Source organism: Toxorhynchites rutilus, chromosome 3 (genome assembly GCF_029784135.1).
Source record: "Toxorhynchites rutilus septentrionalis strain SRP chromosome 3, ASM2978413v1, whole genome shotgun sequence".
Lineage (NCBI taxonomy): Eukaryota > Metazoa > Arthropoda > Insecta > Diptera > Culicidae > Toxorhynchites > Toxorhynchites rutilus.
In genome coordinates, this window is record NC_073746.1 from 252,833,376 (window position 1) to 252,857,089 (window position 23,714).

The 23,714-nt window shown below is 42.0% G+C and overlaps 1 protein-coding gene and 4 long non-coding RNA genes across 6 annotated transcripts; 2 read left to right on the forward strand and 3 right to left on the reverse strand.

Annotated features, from left to right (window-relative positions):
- The first annotated feature begins 1,815 nt into the window (after positions 1 to 1,815).
- Positions 1,816 to 3,887, forward strand: LOC129778192 (uncharacterized). 2 transcript variants are annotated; one of them, XR_008743392.1, is made up of 7 exons: positions 1,816 to 1,985; positions 2,043 to 2,290; positions 2,359 to 2,562; positions 2,617 to 2,796; positions 2,869 to 3,137; positions 3,206 to 3,376; positions 3,446 to 3,887. It is a non-coding gene; the product is annotated as an uncharacterized LOC129778192 (long non-coding RNA). The 2 variants fall into 2 exon arrangements; XR_008743391.1 differs by having other exon boundaries at positions 3,206 to 3,887.
- Positions 3,888 to 6,344: 2,457 nt separating this feature from the next.
- Positions 6,345 to 11,180, reverse strand: LOC129774133 (uncharacterized). The gene has a single exon (XM_055777831.1). It carries the CDS (start codon positions 11,178 to 11,180, stop codon positions 6,345 to 6,347), a length of 4,836 nt encoding a protein of 1,611 aa, XP_055633806.1.
- A 3,304-nt stretch (positions 11,181 to 14,484) lies between these two features.
- Positions 14,485 to 15,123, reverse strand: LOC129773766 (uncharacterized). Its single transcript, XR_008742701.1, has 3 exons — positions 14,878 to 15,123; positions 14,746 to 14,814; positions 14,485 to 14,661 (listed from the first exon to the last, which is right to left on the reverse strand). It is a non-coding gene; the product is annotated as an uncharacterized LOC129773766 (long non-coding RNA).
- Positions 15,124 to 16,339: 1,216 nt separating this feature from the next.
- On the forward strand, positions 16,340 to 19,666 carry LOC129778137 (uncharacterized). Its single transcript, XR_008743379.1, has 3 exons — positions 16,340 to 16,469; positions 16,540 to 17,090; positions 19,495 to 19,666. It is a non-coding gene; the product is annotated as an uncharacterized LOC129778137 (long non-coding RNA).
- Positions 19,667 to 20,904: 1,238 nt separating this feature from the next.
- Positions 20,905 to 21,661, reverse strand: LOC129772815 (uncharacterized). Its single transcript, XR_008742642.1, has 3 exons — positions 21,298 to 21,661; positions 21,166 to 21,234; positions 20,905 to 21,081 (listed from the first exon to the last, which is right to left on the reverse strand). It is a non-coding gene; the product is annotated as an uncharacterized LOC129772815 (long non-coding RNA).
- Positions 21,662 to 23,714: the final 2,053 nt, after the last annotated feature.

Below are 23,714 nucleotides of genomic sequence, written 5' to 3' on the forward strand. Positions count from 1 at the left end.
GCCAATGAGCTAGCTTTTTATTGAAAAATATCGAATTTGCAAAAAATTGATTTTGTTTTCGTAATTATCGAATGCGTTTGTTTTTTTTATTGTTTTCATGGCTTTGGACTAAGGGGTGTTATATTTTTTATATTTTTCTTGAAAGATGAGGCTGTTTTACATAACATATCTCGATTTAAGAGATGCTTTTTTTAGTTTTTGAGATATGATTCTTCAAAGTTAGCATGTGGTCCGAAAACTAATTTTTCCCCTTGAGAACGCATGGAATGGCTGTATGTATATATGTACTAGCTGACCCGGCGAACTTCGTCCAGCCCAAAATTATTGTTTTGATATGATTTCTTTAGAACCAATTTCAAAACTTTTCCTCATCATAACATTGCTCTATGGGTAGAATACAACAAATACAGCAAAATGAAGATGGCTTAAAAGAGACCTTTCCTTCATCGGATTTTGCGATTAGCAACACATTTGGCCTTCCATTTTGACAATGTTTATTCATATAGATAGATGGATAGAAGATATAGGAATGCGTTGTTTTGCATGAAAATCCATTTCCACTTTCGAACAAAGATCAACTTCGCTAGTGCAAATATCGAATGGCCTAACAACGCTCATCATGTTGTAATTTTAGGTGATATGGTAATTCAATTTTCCAAATTTTCCGACATTCTTTCAGAGTTTTCCGATTTTTTTTCGGTTTTGCTCTCCACTATATTGATCTACGGGAAGAGACAAATACAACAAAATAAAGAATGCTAAAATCGGGCCATCCCTTCTTCGGGTTCTCCGTTTACGAACAGATTTGGCTTTCCATTTTTTTTATATAGGCTTACAATGCGATGTTGAAGGGATGCTCATGAACTGGGATGAAACGATCTCCGTTATTGCTTGGATGTAGTCAATCTTAATATTACTCAAAGATGTTCAGTCAGGGCTTTGAGAATCCACTCATTGTTGTTTGCTCAAAAGAGACCCCTCTAGTAGAGTCATTTTTAAGGAAATTAGCGACGCACATGTTGCCGTCCACACGTTTGCTAAAATATGATTCGCTTGGCGCCGGTAGCGCTTATTCGGATTAGTTTGTCGCCAGTCGTTTTTGACATTATCGGGCAATTACACTCTGTTAAGTTTTACCCATCTCATCGATAGTTCTCATAGGTTCTCGACTCTGTTCCCTCACAGTCATGAAATTTCGAAGTGTAGTATAGTAAATGTATAGCATGTATAGTAAATGAATGCAATTTTTCATTCATCGTGTGTGTTAATGAATGACTCAAAAAATAGGTCTAACGTCATGTGTTTTGATTTAAACTAAATATGAAAACTGTTTATTTATTAAAACTATGGAAAAACATCATACGGTGATTAAAATATATTTGATGTGATGAACAGAGCCTCTCATTTTTCATAAACCTGTGAAATATTGTTATATCCAAAAAGTCTGCAACAAAAATTAAAAGTATTTTACAGATATGTCTGTGAATTTACAAACATATCTGTAAATCTGGCATCTCTGGTGGTATGAGAATTTATTGCAAGAAATCACTTGAAAAAATGCATGGATTTGCTTGAAAATGAAGTGAATTGAGTCCGAACCACTTAGCCCTAACCAACTTAGTGACGAAACGGCCTCACCTAGTACCATAGACCCGTCTTGCTTTAATCAAGAAATGTGTATCAAGATGTATAGAAGTATTACTAAGGTGAGTACGTATCTTCAGTAAGTTAGCGAGGGGAGTGGTGAGTAGCGAGGAGTGTGAGAGGGGATTGTTTACAAAAAAAAAGGCGGGAGGGGGATAGCTGATTCGTATGTGCATACATACTGTCACAAGCGTTTGAATTTCTGTATCTTTCAATTTTCAACGCGTTTGATTTTAACGAAAAGAAACCTTTCTGGGCGTTTAACATTTTTATTTACGTGTTGTGCCTGGTGCTTGGGTGTTCATTTTTATAATTCAGTTTTACAAGCACTGATTTACGAGGTAAGTTGTTCAATATTCTAAGATGTGCACTATTTGAAAAGCTTGTTTTCTTCATAGATGGCTTACTGTGCTGGTCATGTTTGCGGAACAACACGTTCGCAAAACAATAGAACAGCGCGAACTCGTCCAAATATACGCCCAACATCTTTCATCACAGTTCATAGCCGTTTCATGATCACGAGGTACACCAAGCTTAGTTTTATTGCCAACAGACCTTAGTTCATTAGGCAGAAGATTAGGTTCAGAGAGCCAGCTAACATCATCGAATTCAACGCACTACAGGCATGGAGAACAATTTAGTTCTGGTAAATCGAAGCTATTTGACATTTTCCTACAATGTAAGTACTAATCATCTTTTGTACACATTTTGTAGATGACACACATCACACCGTTCAGCTCTTTCCAATGCATCGGTTTTGTTGAATAAACTCAACCACCTATCGTATATGCTACAAGTAAAATACTTCACTACTTACCAAGGAAGACACAAATTTTTGTGTTTTAAATTCCATCTCTATTTCAATAAACCTGTTATATCTGTTCCAGTTGGAGCGTCTGATAGAATAAAAATCTTTTTGTAAGTATTGAGATCGGTAAACTGAGTAAATTTTAGATTTTTTTCTACTTGCAGTAGGAGCAGCGGAAATCTTGTCAAGACAACATCTGGACAACATGAATTATTCATCGCTGCTTTATGAACACGAGCCACACAGCTCGGTTTCATTGCCAACGAGCCGCAGTTCATGATGCAGACCATTGAAGACCCAGCTAGCATCATGCATTCTAGGCGGGAAAACACAATCTAGTTTATGTAAATTAAAGCTCTTCGACATTTTCCCCACTTTTCCTACAATGTAAGCGCTAATTGTAATACATATTGTAGATGCCGCTAGTTTCATTACTTTCGAACCAGACATCGTCGCCAATGATCGTATCGCAACACGATGGCAAAGCAGCAGGTTCATCCAACCCTCAACCGTAGCGTGTACTTCAACAAATTTCCCAAGAAGCTCTCATGCTGCAACAAAGAATCAACGTGCAAATACCCTGCTAACATAAACAAATTCGACGCACTTTTCTTCTGTGAAAGCTTTGAACCACTGCGACTACTAGTTTGATCTATTGTGATGATTCAAGGCACTTATATAAAATGTAAATTGTCGCTATTCGATATTGCCTTCCAATTTAAGCATTAATCATTTTTTTAAAATATTTTGTAGCTAACGCATGTTTCTTGCTACCGAATCTGAGCTGCATCCACCGCACAACCACAAGATATACATCAACAAGTTCGCCAAGTAATGACAATGTTTATCGATGAATCAACTGTAACAGTCAAATTTTACACAAGCAACTTCAGGCATTTCAGATAGAAAAGATAATCTTGATAAGTTAAGTCATAGCTATCCGATATTACAATCCAATATTAGTACTAATCAGTTTTTGAAAACATTTTGTAGATACAAATCAACAAGGGTCGCCAATTGTCACGCAACATGTTTAAATAGTGGTACAGTAGATGCACCCACCTGAGCAACATTATACACCTCTGTATATTTTCCAAACAGCAGTCGGGTTCATTAATAAATAAAATACAAGGATTGTCGCGATTGGTCATTTCGCCACGCACAACAGTATAACAGCTGTTCTCAATTTTTTTATTTAATGATATATTTGTTTTTCTTTTTTTTTTGTATATTTTTCTTAAATTATGTACATTTTTATTGCCTGTTAAGACCATGGCGCATCAACTTATGAATGACAATGTAAAGGTAATAAATTAATATAGTTAGAAAACTACGATCAGTTCGCACAACAGAATATAAAATACTATAGTGTTTAAAAATGTAATTATGAAAGAGATTTATAAAATACTAAATTATTTAAAAAATAAAAACTATTCCTCGAAGAAAACATAACTTTTTTTATTGTTCATTTAGTCAATCACGATCAATGTATTTCGATAGAGTTTATCGATCGGATAGGAGGGATATGGTACAGGGATACGAGGGAGGAAACATCATTAAACGGCATCTGACATCGGCGTTTCTCAAGCACCACATTGTGCATGTTATCCAAGTCTTTGAAAAATTCGATAGTGTCCACATCTGATGAATATAAATGCGTGTTGAATCCGTACCTTCCTACGTTGTGTTGTCCTTTTTTGTTGACGTGGGACTACGTCTAACCGGAGTATATGGGGGGGTAAAATGAAAACCTAAACACAGAACATGCAGGAAAAAATGAAAGATTCCGAAAGCTCATAACTCGAACATTTCTTACTGGATCGGAAAGATGTTTGCATCAATTGATAAGGAATATTTCTACGCTTCTAACGCAATTAATAAAATATTATTTTTCATTAGATAAATAATTGAATAATTCTAAAATGTTATGCGTTATCTAAACGCCCTAACTGCCTCGTTTTGATTGGCCCGATTTACGATTTCCCTAACACAGCCATCAAAACCAAGCAGCCTTGGGGATATCGGCATTGCAAACACATGAAAGTTGGGGGTATTTTTGTTCTGACTGAGTGTGTTTCCCTAACATAGACTTCAAATCCATGGAGCGTAGGGAAATTGGCATTGCAAATACATGCAGGTCGGGGGTAATTTTGTTCCGATTGAAATATGTTTCCCCAACAAAGACTTCAGAACCAAGATGTCTGGGGAAATCGGCTTTGCAAACAAATGCAAATTGCGAGTACTTTTGTACTCGCTTGCCTTTGTGCAAACTAGGAAATGTTTCTTCAACACGGTCTCCTAAACATAGGAACCTGGGAAAATCGTGCACACATTAGAGGCGAATGAACTTTCAAGTATAAATCCTTTATAGTATAAAAAAAAGAGTTGAAGTTGTTGATTCATGCAAGCCGGGGTACTTTTTTGCTCTCCGAAAAGTGTTTTCCAAACATGAATTACAAAAGCTGGTACGAACACAACACTTTGTGTCGGTTATTCAAGATTGCTTGCTTGATTAAACAGATTGCATTTGCTTGATTAAACAATATGTGTTCAACGCACATGTCAAAATTGAAACTGATTGCCTGAAGTTTCTTAAATCAAGCAAATTCGATGTTCGAGAAGTACATACACTTGAGAGATGCAAATTTCAGAAGGAAACGTAAAATAAAATAATCGTTTGATAATTCTTCCGTTCACATATTTTGTTCTAGGCATCATACCGAACGTAAAAGGACTGTCATTAAATTTACTTGTAACGAAGAACATAATATATCACAATGTATGAATTGACCTTACATGGCATTATACAATCTTTTTACTCACAAAACAAATATATTGACGTCAATTGAATTCAGAAATAGTTTCATTCAATCAAAAATTAAACCAATCCCAACAAATGATTGCTAAGCTAAGGTAGTCCCACGTCAACCTTGCGGTTATGTAATAGATATAACCGACCCATTTTTTTTTCTCCGATAACTTCACTTTCTTTCTAATTCACTTTCAACTTTACTTTCTCCTCTATCCTCAATTTTCGCTTTCTTCACTATCAATAAAAACGTCCTGTCCGATTGAATGTTTTGTGTGAACTGTCTGTCAATTTATTACAATATGTAAATATAAATCAGCGGCGAAAATGCAGAGTTGCCAGATACGCTGATTTTTTATCCCTGAAATCGGGCGAAATTATTTTGCTGCATGGGCATACAAACGCTTTGCATAGTGGGTCATCAACATACACGCCGCCTTGAAGTAATTCAACAAAATGTAAACAATGCAAACTAATCTAACTGGTAAGTACTACTGCTAACAAATTCATTTTTTTTTATATTCTAACTAATATTTTCTATGTATTTCAGGTGATTTCAGGCTTCTATGGCGAATCTTTCCTCGGACGATGCAGATGCGACCGGCAGCAGGCAAATTTTTGTGATTGGACGGGTAACTATTCCTCGCTGAGTTCGTAGTGTAACAACTCGAGTAATGTCATCCATTCCAGGGCGCAGTGGAACGATTCTGGCTAATGGCCAACGAACCGGAGGCAGATGCTCATCAACGATGACTACCATTCTTCCGGGCTGGATATTGTTGTTACGGGCTGCCAGCTTCGTGTCCTTCTGAAGCTCCTGCAGGTATTCTTTTCTCCAGTGGACCCAAAACTGCTGAACGTGCAGCTGCAGCGCCTCGTAATGGTCCAAGCGATTCGCCGGGATATGCAGCAGCTCTGGGTCGGGCAAGGCGCACATCGAAGTGCCGATGAGGAAGTGAGCCGGCGTGAGAGCAGCCAAATCATTCGGGTCGTCGGACAGCGGCAGCAGCGGTCTGGAATTCATCGCAGCTTCAATTTGGCAGAGAACGGTGCACATTTCCTCATATGATAATCGTGTTGGTCCTAATTGACGCAATAAATGTTTGCCACTTTTACGGCCGCTTCCCACAGGCCTCCGAAGTGGGGGGCCTTGGGCGGTGTGAAGTGCCAAGTTATGTTCTCTTCGGCACATATAACTGCTAGTTTCTCTCTCTCATGTTGATTCCGAAGCATGAGAAACAATTCAGCGAGCTCTCTTTTTGCACCTTCGAAATTCTTGCCGTTATCCGAATGCAGGTGCGTGGGTGTTCCATGATGGGAAATGAATCGGCGTAGTGCGGCGAGGAATCCTTTAGTCGAAAGATCGCCGACTAGCTCGAGGTGGACAGCTTTTGTCACGAAGCAGACGAACAGGCACAGGTAAGCTTTTGCAGGTGCGGCTTTCTTATAGACCGGCTTCATGTAGAGCGGCCCGGCGTAATCGACACCCGTGACGGAAAATGGGCGACTCGGTGTGACTCGCGAGGTAGGTAGCTGGCCGATTTGTTGCTGGCAGGGTTGCGGGTTTTGACGAACGCAACGGAAGCAGTTACGTGTAGTGGAACGAACTAGTTGACGGCCGTGTAACGGCCAGAATTCTTCGCGGATGACGCTTAGCAGAAGACGCCCGCCGCCATGAAGAAGCTTAAGGTGATAGTGCTCAGCGATTAATTTAGGGAAAGGATGCTTGCTTGGGAGGAGGGCAGGGTGCTTTGATTGGTAGGGCAACTGCGAAAGGTTTAACCGACCACCGACTCTCATTACACCCTCTGGATCAATGAAGGGATTCATTTGGCGAATGTGGGAGCGTTTTGGCAGGGGTTTTCCTGCTTTCAAGTCCTTCATTTCCTCTCGGAAGGCATCTCTCTGGGCTAGGCGAAGCAGCAGCGTTTTGGCTTGGGTAAGATATTCGACGGTAAGTATTTGCGACACAGGCTCTGTAGTGGGGATTGATTGGGTTCTAGCTTTGATACGTGCATTGTTGATGAAGCGTAAGCAAATGGCAGTGCAGTTCAACAGGCGTCTGTACGAACTCCAACGGAGGAACAAGAAGTTACACGTTGATGGTGTTTGAACGATAGCGACTAATTGTTTAATCTCCAAAACCTCGTCGGCGACTTCTGACGGCTTCGAAATTGGCCAGTGTTCAGATGAACTCGACAACCATGCAGGTCCACGCTTCCACAGGTCGCTACAAAGGAAATCTTCGACCGAGAGACCCCGGGACACCAGATCAGCGGGATTCTCAACTCCAGAAATGTGATTCCACCGGCATCCATGCGTGTAGTGTTGCACCTCGGACACGCGGTTAGCGACGAAAGTTTTCCATACGTTGGGTGGAGACTGGAGCCACTGCAGGGTTACGGATGAGTCTGACCAGAAGTATGCTGCGGAAATGCTGACGTCGATGGCTTGCTTGATGCGGTGGTACAGATGTGCTGCGAGAACGGCTGCACAAAGCTCTAAGCGTGCGATGGATAGGCGTTTGAGCGGTGCGACCCTGGACTTCGAGGCAAGCAGAATTATTTTCACTTCTCCCTGGTCGTTTTTGCAACGAGCATACGTACACGCTCCGTAAGCGTCTTGAGAGGCATCCGCGAAAGTGTGCAGCTTCACGCGCGAATCTGGTAGGAATGCGCAGCGTTCAACTCGGTAGGACGAGATAAGTGGAAGCTCACTGCTGAAACTCTCCCACTTCCTACGCACGGTATCTGGGACTGGTTCGTCCCAGTCGCAGGAAAGCAGCCACAACTCCTGCATGAGGATTTTAGCGCGTACAACCACAGGTGCTATCAACCCAAGAGGATCGAATAGCTTAGCGATGTCAGAGAGTATCGTACGCTTCGTGGGCGGCGCTTCTCGTGGTTGCACCGTTGAATCGAAGCGAAGAAAATCGTTCTCTGGCTCCCAGCCGATTCCCAGTGCCTTGGTTGTTTCGTTGGGAGTGAAGCTCAATGTTGATTGAGTCCCGATATGGTCTTCGTCCAGGCCTTGCAGAACTTCGAAACGGTTAGATGTCCACTTGCGCAGTTCGAGTCCACCCTTTTGCATTAGATCCGACAGCTCTTCTCGGAGTCGGATTGCATCTTCTGTGGAGCTGGCCCCACCGATGAAATCGTCGATGTAGAAATTCTTCCTTAATGCTGGACCAGCGAGAGAGTAGGCGTCGCCTTCATCAGCGGCCAATTGCTGAAGAGCGCGAGTCGCCAGGAATGACGATGGAGTAAGTCCGTATGTCACGGTCAGTAGCTCGTAGGTTTGGACAGGTGTGTCCGTAGAAAAACGCCACAGGATGCGTTGCAGGGGAGTATCGTCAGGGTGTACCAGGACCTGCCTATACATCTTCGCGATGTCTCCGACGAGGGCAACCTGGTAGGTACGAAACCGTAAAACAATGGACAGCAAGTCGTCTTGAACGACCGGTCCCACACAGAGCGCTTCATTGAGGGAATAACCAGTGGATGTTTTAGCAGAGCCGTCGAAGACCACCCGAAGTTTCGTCGTCGTGCTTGACTCCTTCAGAACCGGATGATGTGGTAAATAATAAGCAGCGCCTGTAACTTTGCTGCCCGGCTCGACCAGCCGCATATGGCCGAGGGACAGGTACTCCTGTAGGAACTTGTGATACTCCTCCTTGAGCGTTGAGTTCCTTTCCAGTCTGCGCTCAAGCATTTCGTACCGACGAAGAGCGCTGGCTCTGGATTCTCCCATCATGGCGTCGAAATCTGGCTTTCGAGGCAGTCGGACCATGTAGCGTCCCTCAGCTGTCCGTGCCACCGTCGATTGGAACAAAGATTCGCAGTGACGTTCCTCGACCGAATAGTTATCACTCATCTGCAAGTCTTCGATCTTCCAAAAGCGCTCGATGCTGTCCTCCAACGAAATCATGGATACAGTTACGGTGTTGTAGGAACTGACAGTGGAAGTGGACGGTTGCGTAAGCTGTTGTAGTGAAGCGGAACCTGTTACGACCCATCCAAACACGCTCTTCATTAGATGTGGGAGCTGCTCACCGAGCTGAATGCGAGCTGCACTGGGGAAGAACGAATGGTAATGTTTCGCCCCCAGAACCATGTCAATGCGTTGCCTCATGTTGAACGCAGGATCGGCCAGGGGAAGTTCGTCGGGAATCTGCCAGTCCGCGATGGTAATATCCTGCGCCGGAAGGTCTGCAGTGACCTTGTCTATCACTAGAAAGCTGATCCCTAAATCGAAATTGCCGCCTCGCGACTTGACTTGGGCCACGATAGAGTTGCGCACCGTTTGCTGAAGCTGACCGGCCCCATGGATAGTCACGTTCACGTTGCTTCTTCTTAGTCGTAGCAGGCGTGCCAGCCGCTCAGTGATTAGGTTGGGCTGCGATGCGCTGTCGAGAAGAGCACGTGCTAGATGATCCTGCCCAAAAGCATCGACAATCTTCACCAGTACCGTCTGAAGAAAAACGTTTTCCCGCGGCTGCTGCACTGGAGCACTCACCTCACAATCAAGGATGTTTTCGGTGGCTGCAACCGTCGATTGCACACTAGGCTTGCCCACCAAGGGCGGAGCATTCTGCACTACAGCTGGGGTACTGGAGAAATGAGTCTCGGGAGCGGACCTCTGAGAACCCTCGTACGACGCAGAATGGAGGAAAGAATGGTGTCGCATATTGCAATGCCTACAATTGAAATTTGAAGTGCAATCCTTCGCCATGTGATCACCCTTCAAGCAGTTGTTACACAGTCGCTTCTTGAACACCAGTTGCCGTCGCTGAGCAACTGAAAAACCGTTGAATTTCTGACACCGGGTGATGAAATGCTCCTGGCCGCACGCAGGGCACTTACTGCCAGAATTAGTAGTGGCAGCGTTCGAAGAAAGACGAAACTGAGTTGACCTTTTCAAGTTACTGTTCACCGAATTCCCATAGCAAGGAGACGCATGGTTATTGACGGAAATTGATTCCAAAACACGCATCCGACGTTGGAGAAAATCGATGAGACACGAATAGTTCGGATCGTCCACGGTGGAGGCATGGTCCTCCCACGCTTTGAGCGTGTCATCGTGTAGACGTGTGCACAGTAGGTGCTCAAGAATGCTGCTCCACTGCGCCGTCGGTTCGCCCATCTGCTGCAGAGTCTTCACATGACGTTCAAACTCGTCCACCAACGCGTGGAGTGTCACTGCGGTTTCCTTCTTCATTGGATGAACGTCGAAAAGAGCCTGTAAGTGTCGCTTTTTTAAGAGATAATCGTTCGCATAACGTCCCACCAGAGCATCCCAAGCCAAATTATAATTCGCTGCGCTAATCGCAATCGATTCAATTAGCTGGGCAGCCTCCCCTTTCAAAGCTGCTTTCAGATAGTGGAACTTCTGAATCGCTGGCACATCGGTGTTCGAATGAATCAGAGCTAAGAACGTATCATGGAAACCCAACCATTGCATATAGTCCCCGTCGAATTCAGGAAGAGAAATAGTCGGCAATTTCAAACCAGAGAGAGCGGAAGTAGAGTGTACAGTTTGAAGGATTTGAGAGTCAATAGGAATAACAGGAAGTTTGGATGTTAATTCTGCTTTTATTATTAGCAATCGTTCTTCAAAGCTGGCACGTGCTTCTTCATGCAATTCCATACCTTCTTCGCTCTCCTCAGCACACTCCAATTCCGTCTGCACCTCCTCTAAGCTCTTCCAAACGTTCTCGATGTGGTCCAGCCGCACCTGCACCTTCGTCGCGTCCCTCACAGCATCGTAGTCCGCCAAAAATGCCTCGGCCCGACCCAGTGCTGCAAGTAGTGTGGTCCTTCGTGTCAGTAGTACTCGGTGCGTACGGCTATTCTGTCCGGTAGCACCACTAGAGACACCAGCAGGCGCGTTGACCCTCGATGTCGAGTCCGTTTCCGCCATCACGCAGAAAGGAATGGTATAACTGGAGCGATAACGTCAGGGATTGGTCGATTCTGTCAAAAAAAAGACCACGGTAGACCCGGACACTGGAGAAATAATCACTTGGAAAGGTACTCACCTATTCCAAGGCTAAGCGTGCCTTGAAAAAATCAAAAAATACTCGAAGCTCGACCTGAGCTGCACAAAAAACGTCCGATGCGTTTCAGTTGGCGACCGCAAACAGCGGAAAAAGCGTAAAAAATCGTTGAAATTGCTTGAAAGATCCACTGGACTGCGTGGCGATGTCCAAAAACAGTCACGCGACGTTCACAATGGCGCAGAATGGCCGATTGTATCGCCTGAATGCCTCAATAGTTCCTCTGGGCTGAATAGGAACAACTCCTTATTGTGCTACACACAATTAGCACCTCGAAATGGCGCCGGATGGCCGTTGCGATGTACCCCAATCAAGGATGGCGGTAATCGATTGTCCCCGAATGTCCAGGAACCGCGTAGAGTATGCAAAAAAGAGAAACGGAGATCTAAAGCGTACCTGTGAGGCTACGCAGAATAAATCGGACAGGTAATTACCTGATTTCCGATTGAACGAGCCTTGAAACTATCAATAAAAGCTTTCGAAGCTTCTCGAACAATCAGACTCACGATGTCCGAACAGCAATAGGGCGCTTGCAGCGTGCATATGTATTAGTGATCTGTTGGGCAGGCAAAAGTGATCGCTCCATAGGAATTATATGGAGCGACAAGATTGAGCTTTGTTTAAATAATTATTTTAGCGAAATAGTTATAAAGATTACGCGCTAATCTATATCAATAACATGCGAATATATGTTTCTTCACATAAAAATATTTACTTTTAGCGTCAAAGCCATACACACGGGGAAAAATAGAAATTTCTGTTTTGGCCATGATTCATATCAATGGATGCAGATTGATTATTCAAAAATTTTCACAGAAATAGTGCAAACTGCACATTGCGATTGTATAGCCGGATTAGGTGAAGTGTGCTCCCATTTAGGCTTTAAGCTTTTTGCTGGTCTCGTGAAAGAATAAACTATAATGAATATTCGTGTGCAGATATCCTTAATCGGCGGCTAGTTCCGCCAAAAAAGCAGTTGATTATGTTGAAATTAAGGACATTTTCAGCCTGAAATATCAACCAACTCTCAGATATGATTTCCGAGTACCCGAATGCTCTGCGGAGAAGCTAAATACGTTTATAAGAAAATTTATCGGAAACGGAAAAAATCCATCGATTGACCAATTCATGGAAATACAAGGAAGCATTCAAACGTGAGCTCGAGACTCTGTGACTTTGATCTAGGTGCGAAAATGTTGATAATCCTTTTCTGCCAATTTTTCGATTCCAATCTAATGGGAGAGTCGCTCAATGAACATCGCGAAATAGGTGCTAGTAAACTAAATAATATGCGTTACACAAAAACTCTTGTTCATAAAATAGCTTGCCTAACTGTTTCACAAAGTTCATGTTAGCTCTATGCACTATTAGAATGACCGTAACTCTATTTAAATCATCTACAAGAACGCCGATTGATAAAAATCCGCTTCTGCTGCATAGACACTACGAATGTAAACAAGCGAATGTGTGCCCAACACATGCTCTGCATGTATGTGTAGCAAGAGCCCTATGGCGCCTCCAATAGGTCCTCGTACCGTCCAGTGTATCGTGATGGCGTCTCCCGTAGTCACGTTGGGCCGAAAATCCTGGTCACGGCACCACTTTTATATGTTGAATCCGTACCTTCCTACGTTGTGTTGTCCTTTTTTGTTTTTCTCCGATAACTTCACTTTCTTTCTAATTCACTTTCAACTTTACTTTCTCCTCTATCCTCAATTTTCGCTTTCTTCACTATCAATAAAAACGTCCTGTCCGATTGAATGTTTTGTGTGAACTGTCTGTCAATTTATTACAATATGTAAATATAAATCAGCGGCGAAAATGCAGAGTTGCCAGATACGCTGATTTTTTATCCCTGAAATCGGGCGAAATTATTTTGCTGCATGGGCATACAAACGCTTTGCATAGTGGGTCATCAACAATGCGTTATGGCACTAACCGCATGGCAACATTGTGCGATCACCGCTCCCTTATGCCATGTCTTGGCGATTTCACTTTTAACTACAACATACTGGACAAGTCTTGAAGCGTTGGACATTCTTTTTTAGTGTATTACTAACCAATCGATCAATGTATTTATTTATTAATATAATTATGTTTATTTATCTATGATGTTTTGCAAAATGCTGGAATATATCAACATGTTGTTTATATATATTTTTTTACTTTAATTTGTGTGTGTAAAATTTGGACAGTGTACATGTCTGCTCTTTTCCATCTAAACAGCAGCTCAATTATATTTTTGTTTGTAACCCGCGACGCCGGGGAAGCGCGCGAGTTCGTCGCGACCGGGGATTTTGCGCAGATAAGCGGTCGGCTTAAGCGCCACTCCCGCGAGGGAGACCGACCGCCGTGTTTTATCCTTGCCCGGCAATGAGACACCCACTGAGGGCGGGTTTGTCCTTTTTCTCACAAACCCGGTTATTTCCGCGACTCTTCTGCGCTAAGAAGGACCCGCGACACCGTTTATCCGCGTTCCACAATTCAGGCAACAGAGGCAATACGGTTGTTTCCAATGAACACCGTTTATGCCAAAATTTTCATCATTGGACCTACGCAATGATGCCAAACCCACCCACCTTGAAGTTTCAGAGGACGAGGTGCGGGGGTTGAAATATTGCTGCAACAGAAAAGGAGCCCCAACCCTGGACTCAAGACCTATTTCCTGAAAAAAGTTTCGATTTGTCGGTGTTTCGGCTACACGCCAGCCAGTAAAGATGCGTCCGAGTTCTTTTTCTAGACCTCTATAACTTTCTCAACAACATTTATTCATTCGTTTTTTTAACTCTCTACACATAGAACTCAATAATCATATCAAACATAACAACCATCATTACAAACATTCAAACATCAATTCAACAGCAATTATATATTTTTTTATAAATCACATATATACGTTGGTTTTGAACCTCTACCCATGGGATTTCTAAACTGTTGCTTTTCTAACTAACCTATCATTTCATCTGCGTTCATGCCCTCCTTTACCGACGATATTCTATCGTCGTCGGTTATTGCTCTATTTTTAGCATGCTCTATTTTGTGTGTGGCATTGTGGCTTTGTTAATACGTGTGTGGCTTTTCAAATTTATTCCTCTACATGCGCATGTGTTAGAAAGAAACGAAAAGAGTACTCACAACCTAGGCATTACGTGAATAGCCGGCGGCTCTTGCGTGCATGGGAGACGTGGGCGATGAATCCGCCGATGAACTCTGGTATTCGAGCCGCGGCTGGTTTTCCTTTTCCGCGAGTGTTGTAGCGCTTACGAATGGGATGCGCGGCCACCTTCAATAGCGTTCGGGGCTGGATTCCAACGATGGACGTGGTGTCGAAAACGGCTCTTCCTCCTATTTTACACAACAGAAAAATTCCACACAAAAGCCACATTTAGTTTACACACGCCACGTGCCACATTTGAATATAGAGCTTACCTATTTATCGTTTGACGGATGCACTGGAGGGTATTTCTAGTTACAATTATTTGAATAACCTAATTCACTCTACAAATAGGAAAAAAAAAACTCTTAACACACTAACTAACGTGCACCTAGCACCAACAATACCTTCCGGTTTCAAACTCGCGATTTAGACACAAACTACACCGCTTTCGCCTCGTCCACGGCCAAAGTTGAAATGGGCGAGTATCTGATTTGATCCTCAGATCAGCCCGGCATTCTTTAGAACCGGAACTACGTAATTATTAACGATGTTAATAATTCCACAGTCTTAACCGAAGTTCTTTGTGGTTGTACCCGTCTCGTTTTTCCCACATTCGCGGTTTTTACGCTCCCGAATACAGTTCAAATCGAGTTCGCCGGGTTTGGAGTTTCAAGAACAAGAAACCCGCCGAAAGACTCTGCTTTTTTTGGGGGAACGTGTGTTAACAAAAAAAGGAAAGCATGAGTCTTCTAAATACGTATTGGTCAGTGAGTGTCTTCGCTAAACTCAGCCGCCGGATCCCATTCAGCACCCATTATGGCTAGTCGCTCAAATATTCAAAGCGGAGAGGCTCTCGCTCTGCCATTCATCCAAACAAATCCAGAAGAGAGGAACTCAGATCCACACATACGAGATTGTGTGGGATCTGACTTCAAATTTAAGAAACGAGGGGCTTCCATATGTCGAAATCAGTACCGTGCTACATCATTCCCTGCTTAATTTTCGAAAATTTGATTGGCCTGAACCAATCAAATTTTCGAAGGCGAAAATAGAGTCTCCCTTTGCAGAATTGTTCAGTAATATTTTCGGGGTCATATGTGGTCATCGTCAAACTGAATTGACTCATCCTCTATTTCCAGTATCAGATCAATTGATCAGTCTGTAACTGACCATCAACGCTTTGCAGCTCCGGTCTCCAGCGAAATGTCGTGTGGACCACTGCAAAGGTTAACTCTAAACGCCAATCAAAAATTACTGGTATTACAGAGACCTAACTAACAGAAAACTACTGAACTGAGGAACAAGAAAAAACTCGAAAAAAAAAAACATCAATCGATCTGACCTTCCAGAGCTACTATTTAGTTGACAATCCTATTTACACAAAATGAAGAAAAAATATACTCGAAATTACTCAAAACTATAACTAAAATCTTTACATCCTCCACTTCTCATTAATAGAAGTATTTCTGGAGATGTAAAAAGAACGTACTATCGACCTACGTCGAAAAAATAACTCAATGAATATTGTTCATTCCGACCTCAGAACTTTATCCAAGTAAAAAGGAATGAAACAATATCCATCTTAAATTTGCCCGAAATTTCTTCGGATATGGAAGCTACTCTGGAAAAATCCAAAGATCTCCTGCTCCCATCCGAAGAAAGATCTTAAAGTTCGTCATTCTCAATCGTTGGCATGCTACCAACGATGAGATGACCTTTTTCCTAACAAAATCACAAAACGAAACTAAATATTCAACCAATCCAACATTCACGCACCCCTCGCTTACACGCGATGTACACTCATTCTCCCAATACACTCACACAATTCACTCACGCTATTGCCAACTAAAACAGTGTTCGAGAAGTAAACAAACCGGTGCGATGGTTTGTCAGTGCAGTGGAAGTTCGAGTTTTAATTTTTTTATTAAACGGACGATTCCGTGTTTTTTTTTTGAGAAGGAAAAACCTTGTGAGCGATATGGACGACGTTGAAAAAGTAAAGTAAAAATGGTAAGTCGTTCCAACTATTAGGTGTAAAGCTCTTTGTTTTTCTCTTTCTTTCACAGGTTAGGTTCTACAAGGGAAGCAGCATCACCGGCTGGACTGGATTGTTGCTGGGGAAACGATCGAACGAAGGACGAGGATAACCAGGAACGAGACCGAGAAAAAGACTAGGACCGGACGGTTTTTGAGAACAACAACTGGAGGAAACAGAGGGCTGTATCGGAGGACGAAGGAAATACAAATGAAAAACCGGACAAGGATGGGAGCTGCTAAGGACAATACTGGAAAACATACCGAAACGAGGATAACCGAATCAGGACAATAGTGAAACACTTCCCCGACGAGAAACGGGACTACTCTCAAGGAAAGGAAAGGGAAACAAGCTGGAGGATAACGACGAACCGGAACCACAACGATGATTATAACAAGTAAATTATAAAATCAAAATATTTATTAATTTTTACATATTATTTTAGGAACTAAAATGACGAAAACATAATAAACTAAACCGAGAGAATTTCTTCGAACAAAAACAAAAAATAAACTGGAACGGAAAATAACGAGAGAACAAAAACAAGCGAAAAAAATATGGGACACAAACAAAGAAAAAACCGTGAGTGACTATATTTTTAAATAAATTAACTAACTAAGCTAACTAGATATAAGACTAATACTAGAAAATAAGGGTTAGGGAACTAGGAAAAACTAATAAACTAATCTACTACTAATTTATACAAGTATTTACAACCCGAGTCGCGTCTTCCACTTGACACGGTTCCGAAGGTGGAACTCTTGTCTGGTCTTTTCGTTGGGATTCCCGTTAGTCGTCACTTCGGATACATAGCTTTCAAAAAAAAACTTGATTCTACGGAATCAACCAATCGAGAGGTTTATCAAGTCTCTTCTTCTTCGGACTGCTCTCTAGTGCTGAGGCGCTCTACTCTTCGTTTCTTCACAAAGTCCACTACTGATAATTTCGAAAGTCATCATCAGTGCTCGCTTTACGCTTCACGGTCCCATGACCGCTACTTTGCACAGGTCATAGCTCCGACTCGTTCATTTTCTTCGTGAACTTTGCTACTTTTCCCGGATCATTGTGAGCTCTCAACTCAGACTTCAAGCAATCTTCCAAAGAATCAACGATTCCTCAATCGATGGAATTCGACGTAGGACTTTCCACATAGGTGTGTTTTTTGTTATTAGTTCCTTCATGAAAGGTACATAGCTTGAACATCAAAAAACACACACACAAATATGCACATAGGAAGACGGGGGGAGTAAATAGGAAAGGCGTCTACCTGTCGCAACTTCTATCTTGAATGAAAACAGGCCTATCCTGATTCCTTTGACCTGTGCTATAGGAACAATTTTCACAGGATCTTATAGTTCTACCCAAATTTCCACAGCCATAACAGAAAATTAATCTTCGTTCTATACAATTTCTCCAACAATGTCCTTGCTGATTACAGTTCCAGCAAGTTCTTGTGGTACTAAAATTTCTACTTCTTCTTCTGTTGACTGTCCAGTTTCCTGTTTCATGCTGATTTTCTATTGTTTCAATCGAGTGAACAGATTTGAAATGAGGACTTTCCCATGCTTTTTGTAGAACCGGATCCGTTGCGTCGATGCGGTTATTCAGATTCATCAAATGATCCAAATCATTTACGTCAATAAATGAGATCCTCGAACGATAATGTTGTCTCATGTTGTCGAGAATAATCTCGAATTTCCGTCGCTTTGACAGTGGTTTGGAAAGCATTTTATTTAGCTGTTCCATGCTCGATACAAAAGCAACGAACGTTTCGTCTCGCTGCTGTTTTCGTTCGAGTAACCTTTGACGAATCGCTTGGTCGTGATTTGGGTTCCCAAAACGTTGCTTAATCCGCCGTTCAAATGAAACCCAATCGACAAACTCATCAATGTGTGTGAAGAACCACTCCAACGCTGGTCCATCCAGAAGTGCATAAATTCTTTTGAGAATTTCCTTTGCGGACACATCCTCTCTATAGGCAATCTTCTCTAATCTATATAAAAAATTCTCAACGCTTAGCGTACCAGGTTGGCCTGTGAACTTCAGTTGCCATTTTTCGATTTTATCACTTATTTTTCTTTTATCATCCTTAAACTTGTAACGTCTTTTCCTACGTTGTCTAGCGCCGTTTAATTTAGAAAACTGAGAGTTCACTGTTGAATCTGATTCTTCTGCGTTTTCTATTCTTCTATTCGACTTTTTATTTTTTTGTCGTTGAGGCAATCTGTTTGAACACCATTCCATATCATTTTCTGAACTGGTATCTACAATTTCTCGTCCAGGTAGATTGGACGTACTTCTCACATTATTCTGTTCTGACAAACTAACTTCCCCAGTTCTCTCCCTCATTCCTAAAATCGACATAAGATCACTTAATGTTTTCTCGAGATGTGTCACCTTCTCACGCAAATCGGCTATTTCCTGTAGCATATTTGTTTCAGTATCCACATTAGTTTCTGTCCCTTGTAAATCAGGTTCAACCGCATGTTCTGTAACTAGTCTTGCATCTTCATTCGTACAATCTCTTTTAGTTTCACCTAACAATTTTTCTGCATCATATTCTTTGATCATCTTACCTAAACAACGCAGTACTCCATCTTTCAGCAGCTGTTCCCCTTCATCGTTAACCGTACATCTTTCTGTTCTATACAAATAATGCAATAACTTTGATTTATGGTTCGACTCAAACCCTTTCTGCTTAACTTCCCTTCCAATCGCCGCCACATTTTTTTCCAAAACATTAAGTTCGTCTCGAATATTAATGGACGAGCTGTACTTGCGTCCTGACTTCGCATCTGATTTGAATAACTTTCTCAAACGCCGTTGCTTCTCTAAAAGATCTAAACCGACCATATTCCCATCGAGTTGATTTCGTATTCGCAGTTCGTAATCAGTTTCCTCCAAGCTCAGATGTTCAGTACATGGAAACTCCATTTTAGAAAGTTCAAGTAGTACCACTAACTGCTGATACTTTATTTATTTTCAGGGTAAAAATGGCGTAGCTGACAGATGACGGTTTTTTTAAATTGCAAAAGTACAGAATGTCCGAGAATGCAGTGAATTTATTAAATGCTAAACACAATTTTGTGGAAGCAGTGACCGAGAAGGAGAAAATGCCCAATATCGTTTACAAGAAAAGACAAGGATGATTGTTTAAATTGCAGACGAGGATGATTATTTCCTATGAAGACTAGACGCGAGAGATTATTCAAAATTCTTTCTGAAAACATTTCATTATTAATTTTTATAAACGTTATAATTGTTAAAAGAAATCCTACTGAAAATAAACTAGAGACTATTTCTCAATATAATTCAGAAAAATACTAAATGTGTACCGGAAAAAAAAAATATTTCCACCCGAAATAAATTTTCCTGAAAACCTGGAAAAATTAATCCAATTTTCCAAAATAAATTTCTCAAAATTATTTTGCAAATGACCGTAAATGTCGTGCCAAAAACCACGTTGGGCGCCAAATGTAACCCGCGACGCCGGGGAAGCGCGCGAGTTCGTCGCGACCGGGGATTTTGCGCAGATAAGCGGTCGGCTTAAGCGCCACTCCCGCGAGGGAGACCGACCGCCGTGTTTTATCCTTGCCCGGCAATGAGACACCCACTGAGGGCGGGTTTGTCCTTTTTCTCACAAACCCGGTTATTTCCGCGACTCTTCTGCGCTAAGAAGGACCCGCGACACCGTTTATCCGCGTTCCACAATTCAGGCAACAGAGGCAATACGGTTGTTTCCAATGAACACCGTTTATGCCAAAATTTTCATCATTGGACCTACGCAATGATGCCAAACCCACCCACCTTGAAGTTTCAGAGGACGAGGTGCGGGGGTTGAAATATTGCTGCAACAGAAAAGGAGCCCCAACCCTGGACTCAAGACCTATTTCCTGAAAAAAGTTTCGATTTGTCGGTGTTTCGGCTACACGCCAGCCAGTAAAGATGCGTCCGAGTTCTTTTTCTAGACCTCTATAACTTTCTCAACAACATTTATTCATTCGTTTTTTTAACTCTCTACACATAGAACTCAATAATCATATCAAACATAACAACCATCATTACAAACATTCAAACATCAATTCAACAGCAATTATATATTTTTTTATAAATCACATATATACGTTGGTTTTGAACCTCTACCCATGGGATTTCTAAACTGTTGCTTTTCTAACTAACCTATCATTTCATCTGCGTTCATGCCCTCCTTTACCGACGATATTCTATCGTCGTCGGTTATTGCTCTATTTTTAGCATGCTCTATTTTGTGTGTGGCATTGTGGCTTTGTTAATACGTGTGTGGCTTTTCAAATTTATTCCTCTACATGCGCATGTGTTAGAAAGAAACGAAAAGAGTACTCACAACCTAGGCATTACGTGAATAGCCGGCGGCTCTTGCGTGCATGGGAGACGTGGGCGATGAATCCGCCGATGAACTCTGGTATTCGAGCCGCGGCTGGTTTTCCTTTTCCGCGAGTGTTGTAGCGCTTACGAATGGGATGCGCGGCCACCTTCAATAGCGTTCGGGGCTGGATTCCAACGATGGACGTGGTGTCGAAAACGGCTCTTCCTCCTATTTTACACAACAGAAAAATTCCACACAAAAGCCACATTTAGTTTACACACGCCACGTGCCACATTTGAATATAGAGCTTACCTATTTATCGTTTGACGGATGCACTGGAGGGTATTTCTAGTTACAATTATTTGAATAACCTAATTCACTCTACAAATAGGAAAAAAAAAACTCTTAACACACTAACTAACGTGCACCTAGCACCAACAATACCTTCCGGTTTCAAACTCGCGATTTAGACACAAACTACACCGCTTTCGCCTCGTCCACGGCCAAAGTTGAAATGGGCGAGTATCTGATTTGATCCTCAGATCAGCCCGGCATTCTTTAGAACCGGAACTACGTAATTATTAACGATGTTAATAATTCCACAGTCTTAACCGAAGTTCTTTGTGGTTGTACCCGTCTCGTTTTTCCCACATTCGCGGTTTTTACGCTCCCGAATACAGTTCAAATCGAGTTCGCCGGGTTTGGAGTTTCAAGAACAAGAAACCCGCCGAAACTCTGCTTTTTTTGGGGGAACGTGTGTTAACAAAAAAAGGAAAGCATGAGTCTTCTAAATACGTATTGGTCAGTGAGTGTCTTCGCTAAACTCAGCCGCCGGATCCCATTCAGCACCCATTATGGCTAGTCGCTCAAATATTCAAAGCGGAGAGGCTCTCGCTCTGCCATTCATCCAAACAAATCCAGAAGAGAGGAACTCAGATCCACACATACGAGATTGTGTGGGATCTGACTTCAAATTTAAGAAACGAGGGGCTTCCATATGTCGAAATCAGTACCGTGCTACATGTTCATACCACTAATTGTGTAGATAGTCGTGGATAGGTAGGTTGTTCGCTTCCCAGTGATTACACATGTAGTCTCCTTCATAGTCATCAGCATCACTTCCAGAAAGTCTGGAAGGATCTCCTGTGGCATGTAACCCAGCATGCCGCACATTCTAGGCCGGCGATAAGCGCAGAGCCACTTGAAATTAGACAATTTCACGATGTCATTGTCCGTCAGTGGAATTTTCTCCGGTTTCAGAACGCGATGAAGACAATTGTTTAGGTAGGAATGAATAGTTCAGAGCATCCGCACTCAATGAATATATTTTCTCGCTTTTTTCTCCTCAAACAGTCCACAGTTGTTTCCAATAATTGTGTAAGCTGCGTCATTATTTGCGCATCCATTCGGAATGAAACGCATATCCGCGGAAGTTTGGACGGATCTGTGGACGATTTTATTTACTAACTTTATAACATCAGATACAATCGATACCATACCCGTAGCAAGGTTTTCTTCTGTTTTCTGAGTACCAGTTTGGCCGCAGCTTGTCGTAGAGACTGAGTCTGAGTGATATCTAGAATAACAGTCACGCCGAGAGTAAATTTCTTGAATTTTTTCACAGACAATAAGGAGGATAACACTCTTTCCTTAAGTTTACTTCAAGTGAAACCGGCTCCATAGTGGTCCAGCTTATTTATGCTGGTATTTATGGTGCTGCTGTAGTAGATACCGAATTGCTAATCTGTCCAGACTGTGCCTTTAAAATTATTATCCATATTTTTCCTCCAATTATATTATTAGTCGGAGTCTTAACAATGTCGTTATTGTTAATTGATAAATTTCTCGAACAGTAAATAAGAATAATAAGAAATTTATGGTATTATTAGAATGATAGTGACTCAAGAATAATGATATCAAATTTAGAATATCGGTTGAAACTTTACAGTTTCGAACTCACATTTCGCTGTTTTACACTATTCGAAGGTGAAGATAGACATTGTGATATTGATAAGCGACCCACGACTGAAAAAATAAATGGAATGGTGAACGCGAAAATAAGAAGTAAAAAAAATCTTACTTGACTGGATTTGTATCAACGGACTTTATGTTCGTCGAATGTGCTGGAAATGAGCCTGCATTCGCATGTCATACTGAATGACCCTTTCGGTAGGCCGGCTGGTATCGAAGCTAGAGTGTTGTTCATGTTTGTATTACATGGAGCCACGATCAAATTTTCTTTCATCATTACTGTTTCTACATCTCCAATAGCACCAACTTAGTTTCTTCGTTGCGGAGTTCTTCCCGAAGTTTTCTCAAACGTTTCAGTTTCCAAACTTCTGCGACTGTTAATTATGATAGGATACACTGGTCATCCTCATATTTGGACAGTCCTGTGGCTGGGGCAGCTCGGTTCAGAGATGCAACACCCGTCTTCTGGGGATCGGAGAGGTACTGCCACATGTAGGTGTTGAGGTCACGGAGGATGGAAGTGCCGGTGTAATCCAATCCAAAATTGTCCATTTAAACACGCAGATACCGAGCCGTTACGGGGATTATTGCAAATCGGTAGAAGCTCCAAATAGATGCACCACTCGTTGTGGAACCAGGTATAGAAACGAATATGAAGATGCCTGCAGGGCAAACAAACGTAAACATTATAAACCTTCACGAAGATGGCCAATAGCTACTTACTTCAACCGGGATTATTTCTTCAATTTCCAGTGAATCTGCTTCTCTATTCGTGCTTGTGTCGTCGTGGATCGAAGAAGCCAGAATAAAAAAAAATAAGGTTCAACGAGATCAATTTATTCTCACTGAAGAGACGTCTGTAATGCAAATGGCCGTATCGTATGGCAATT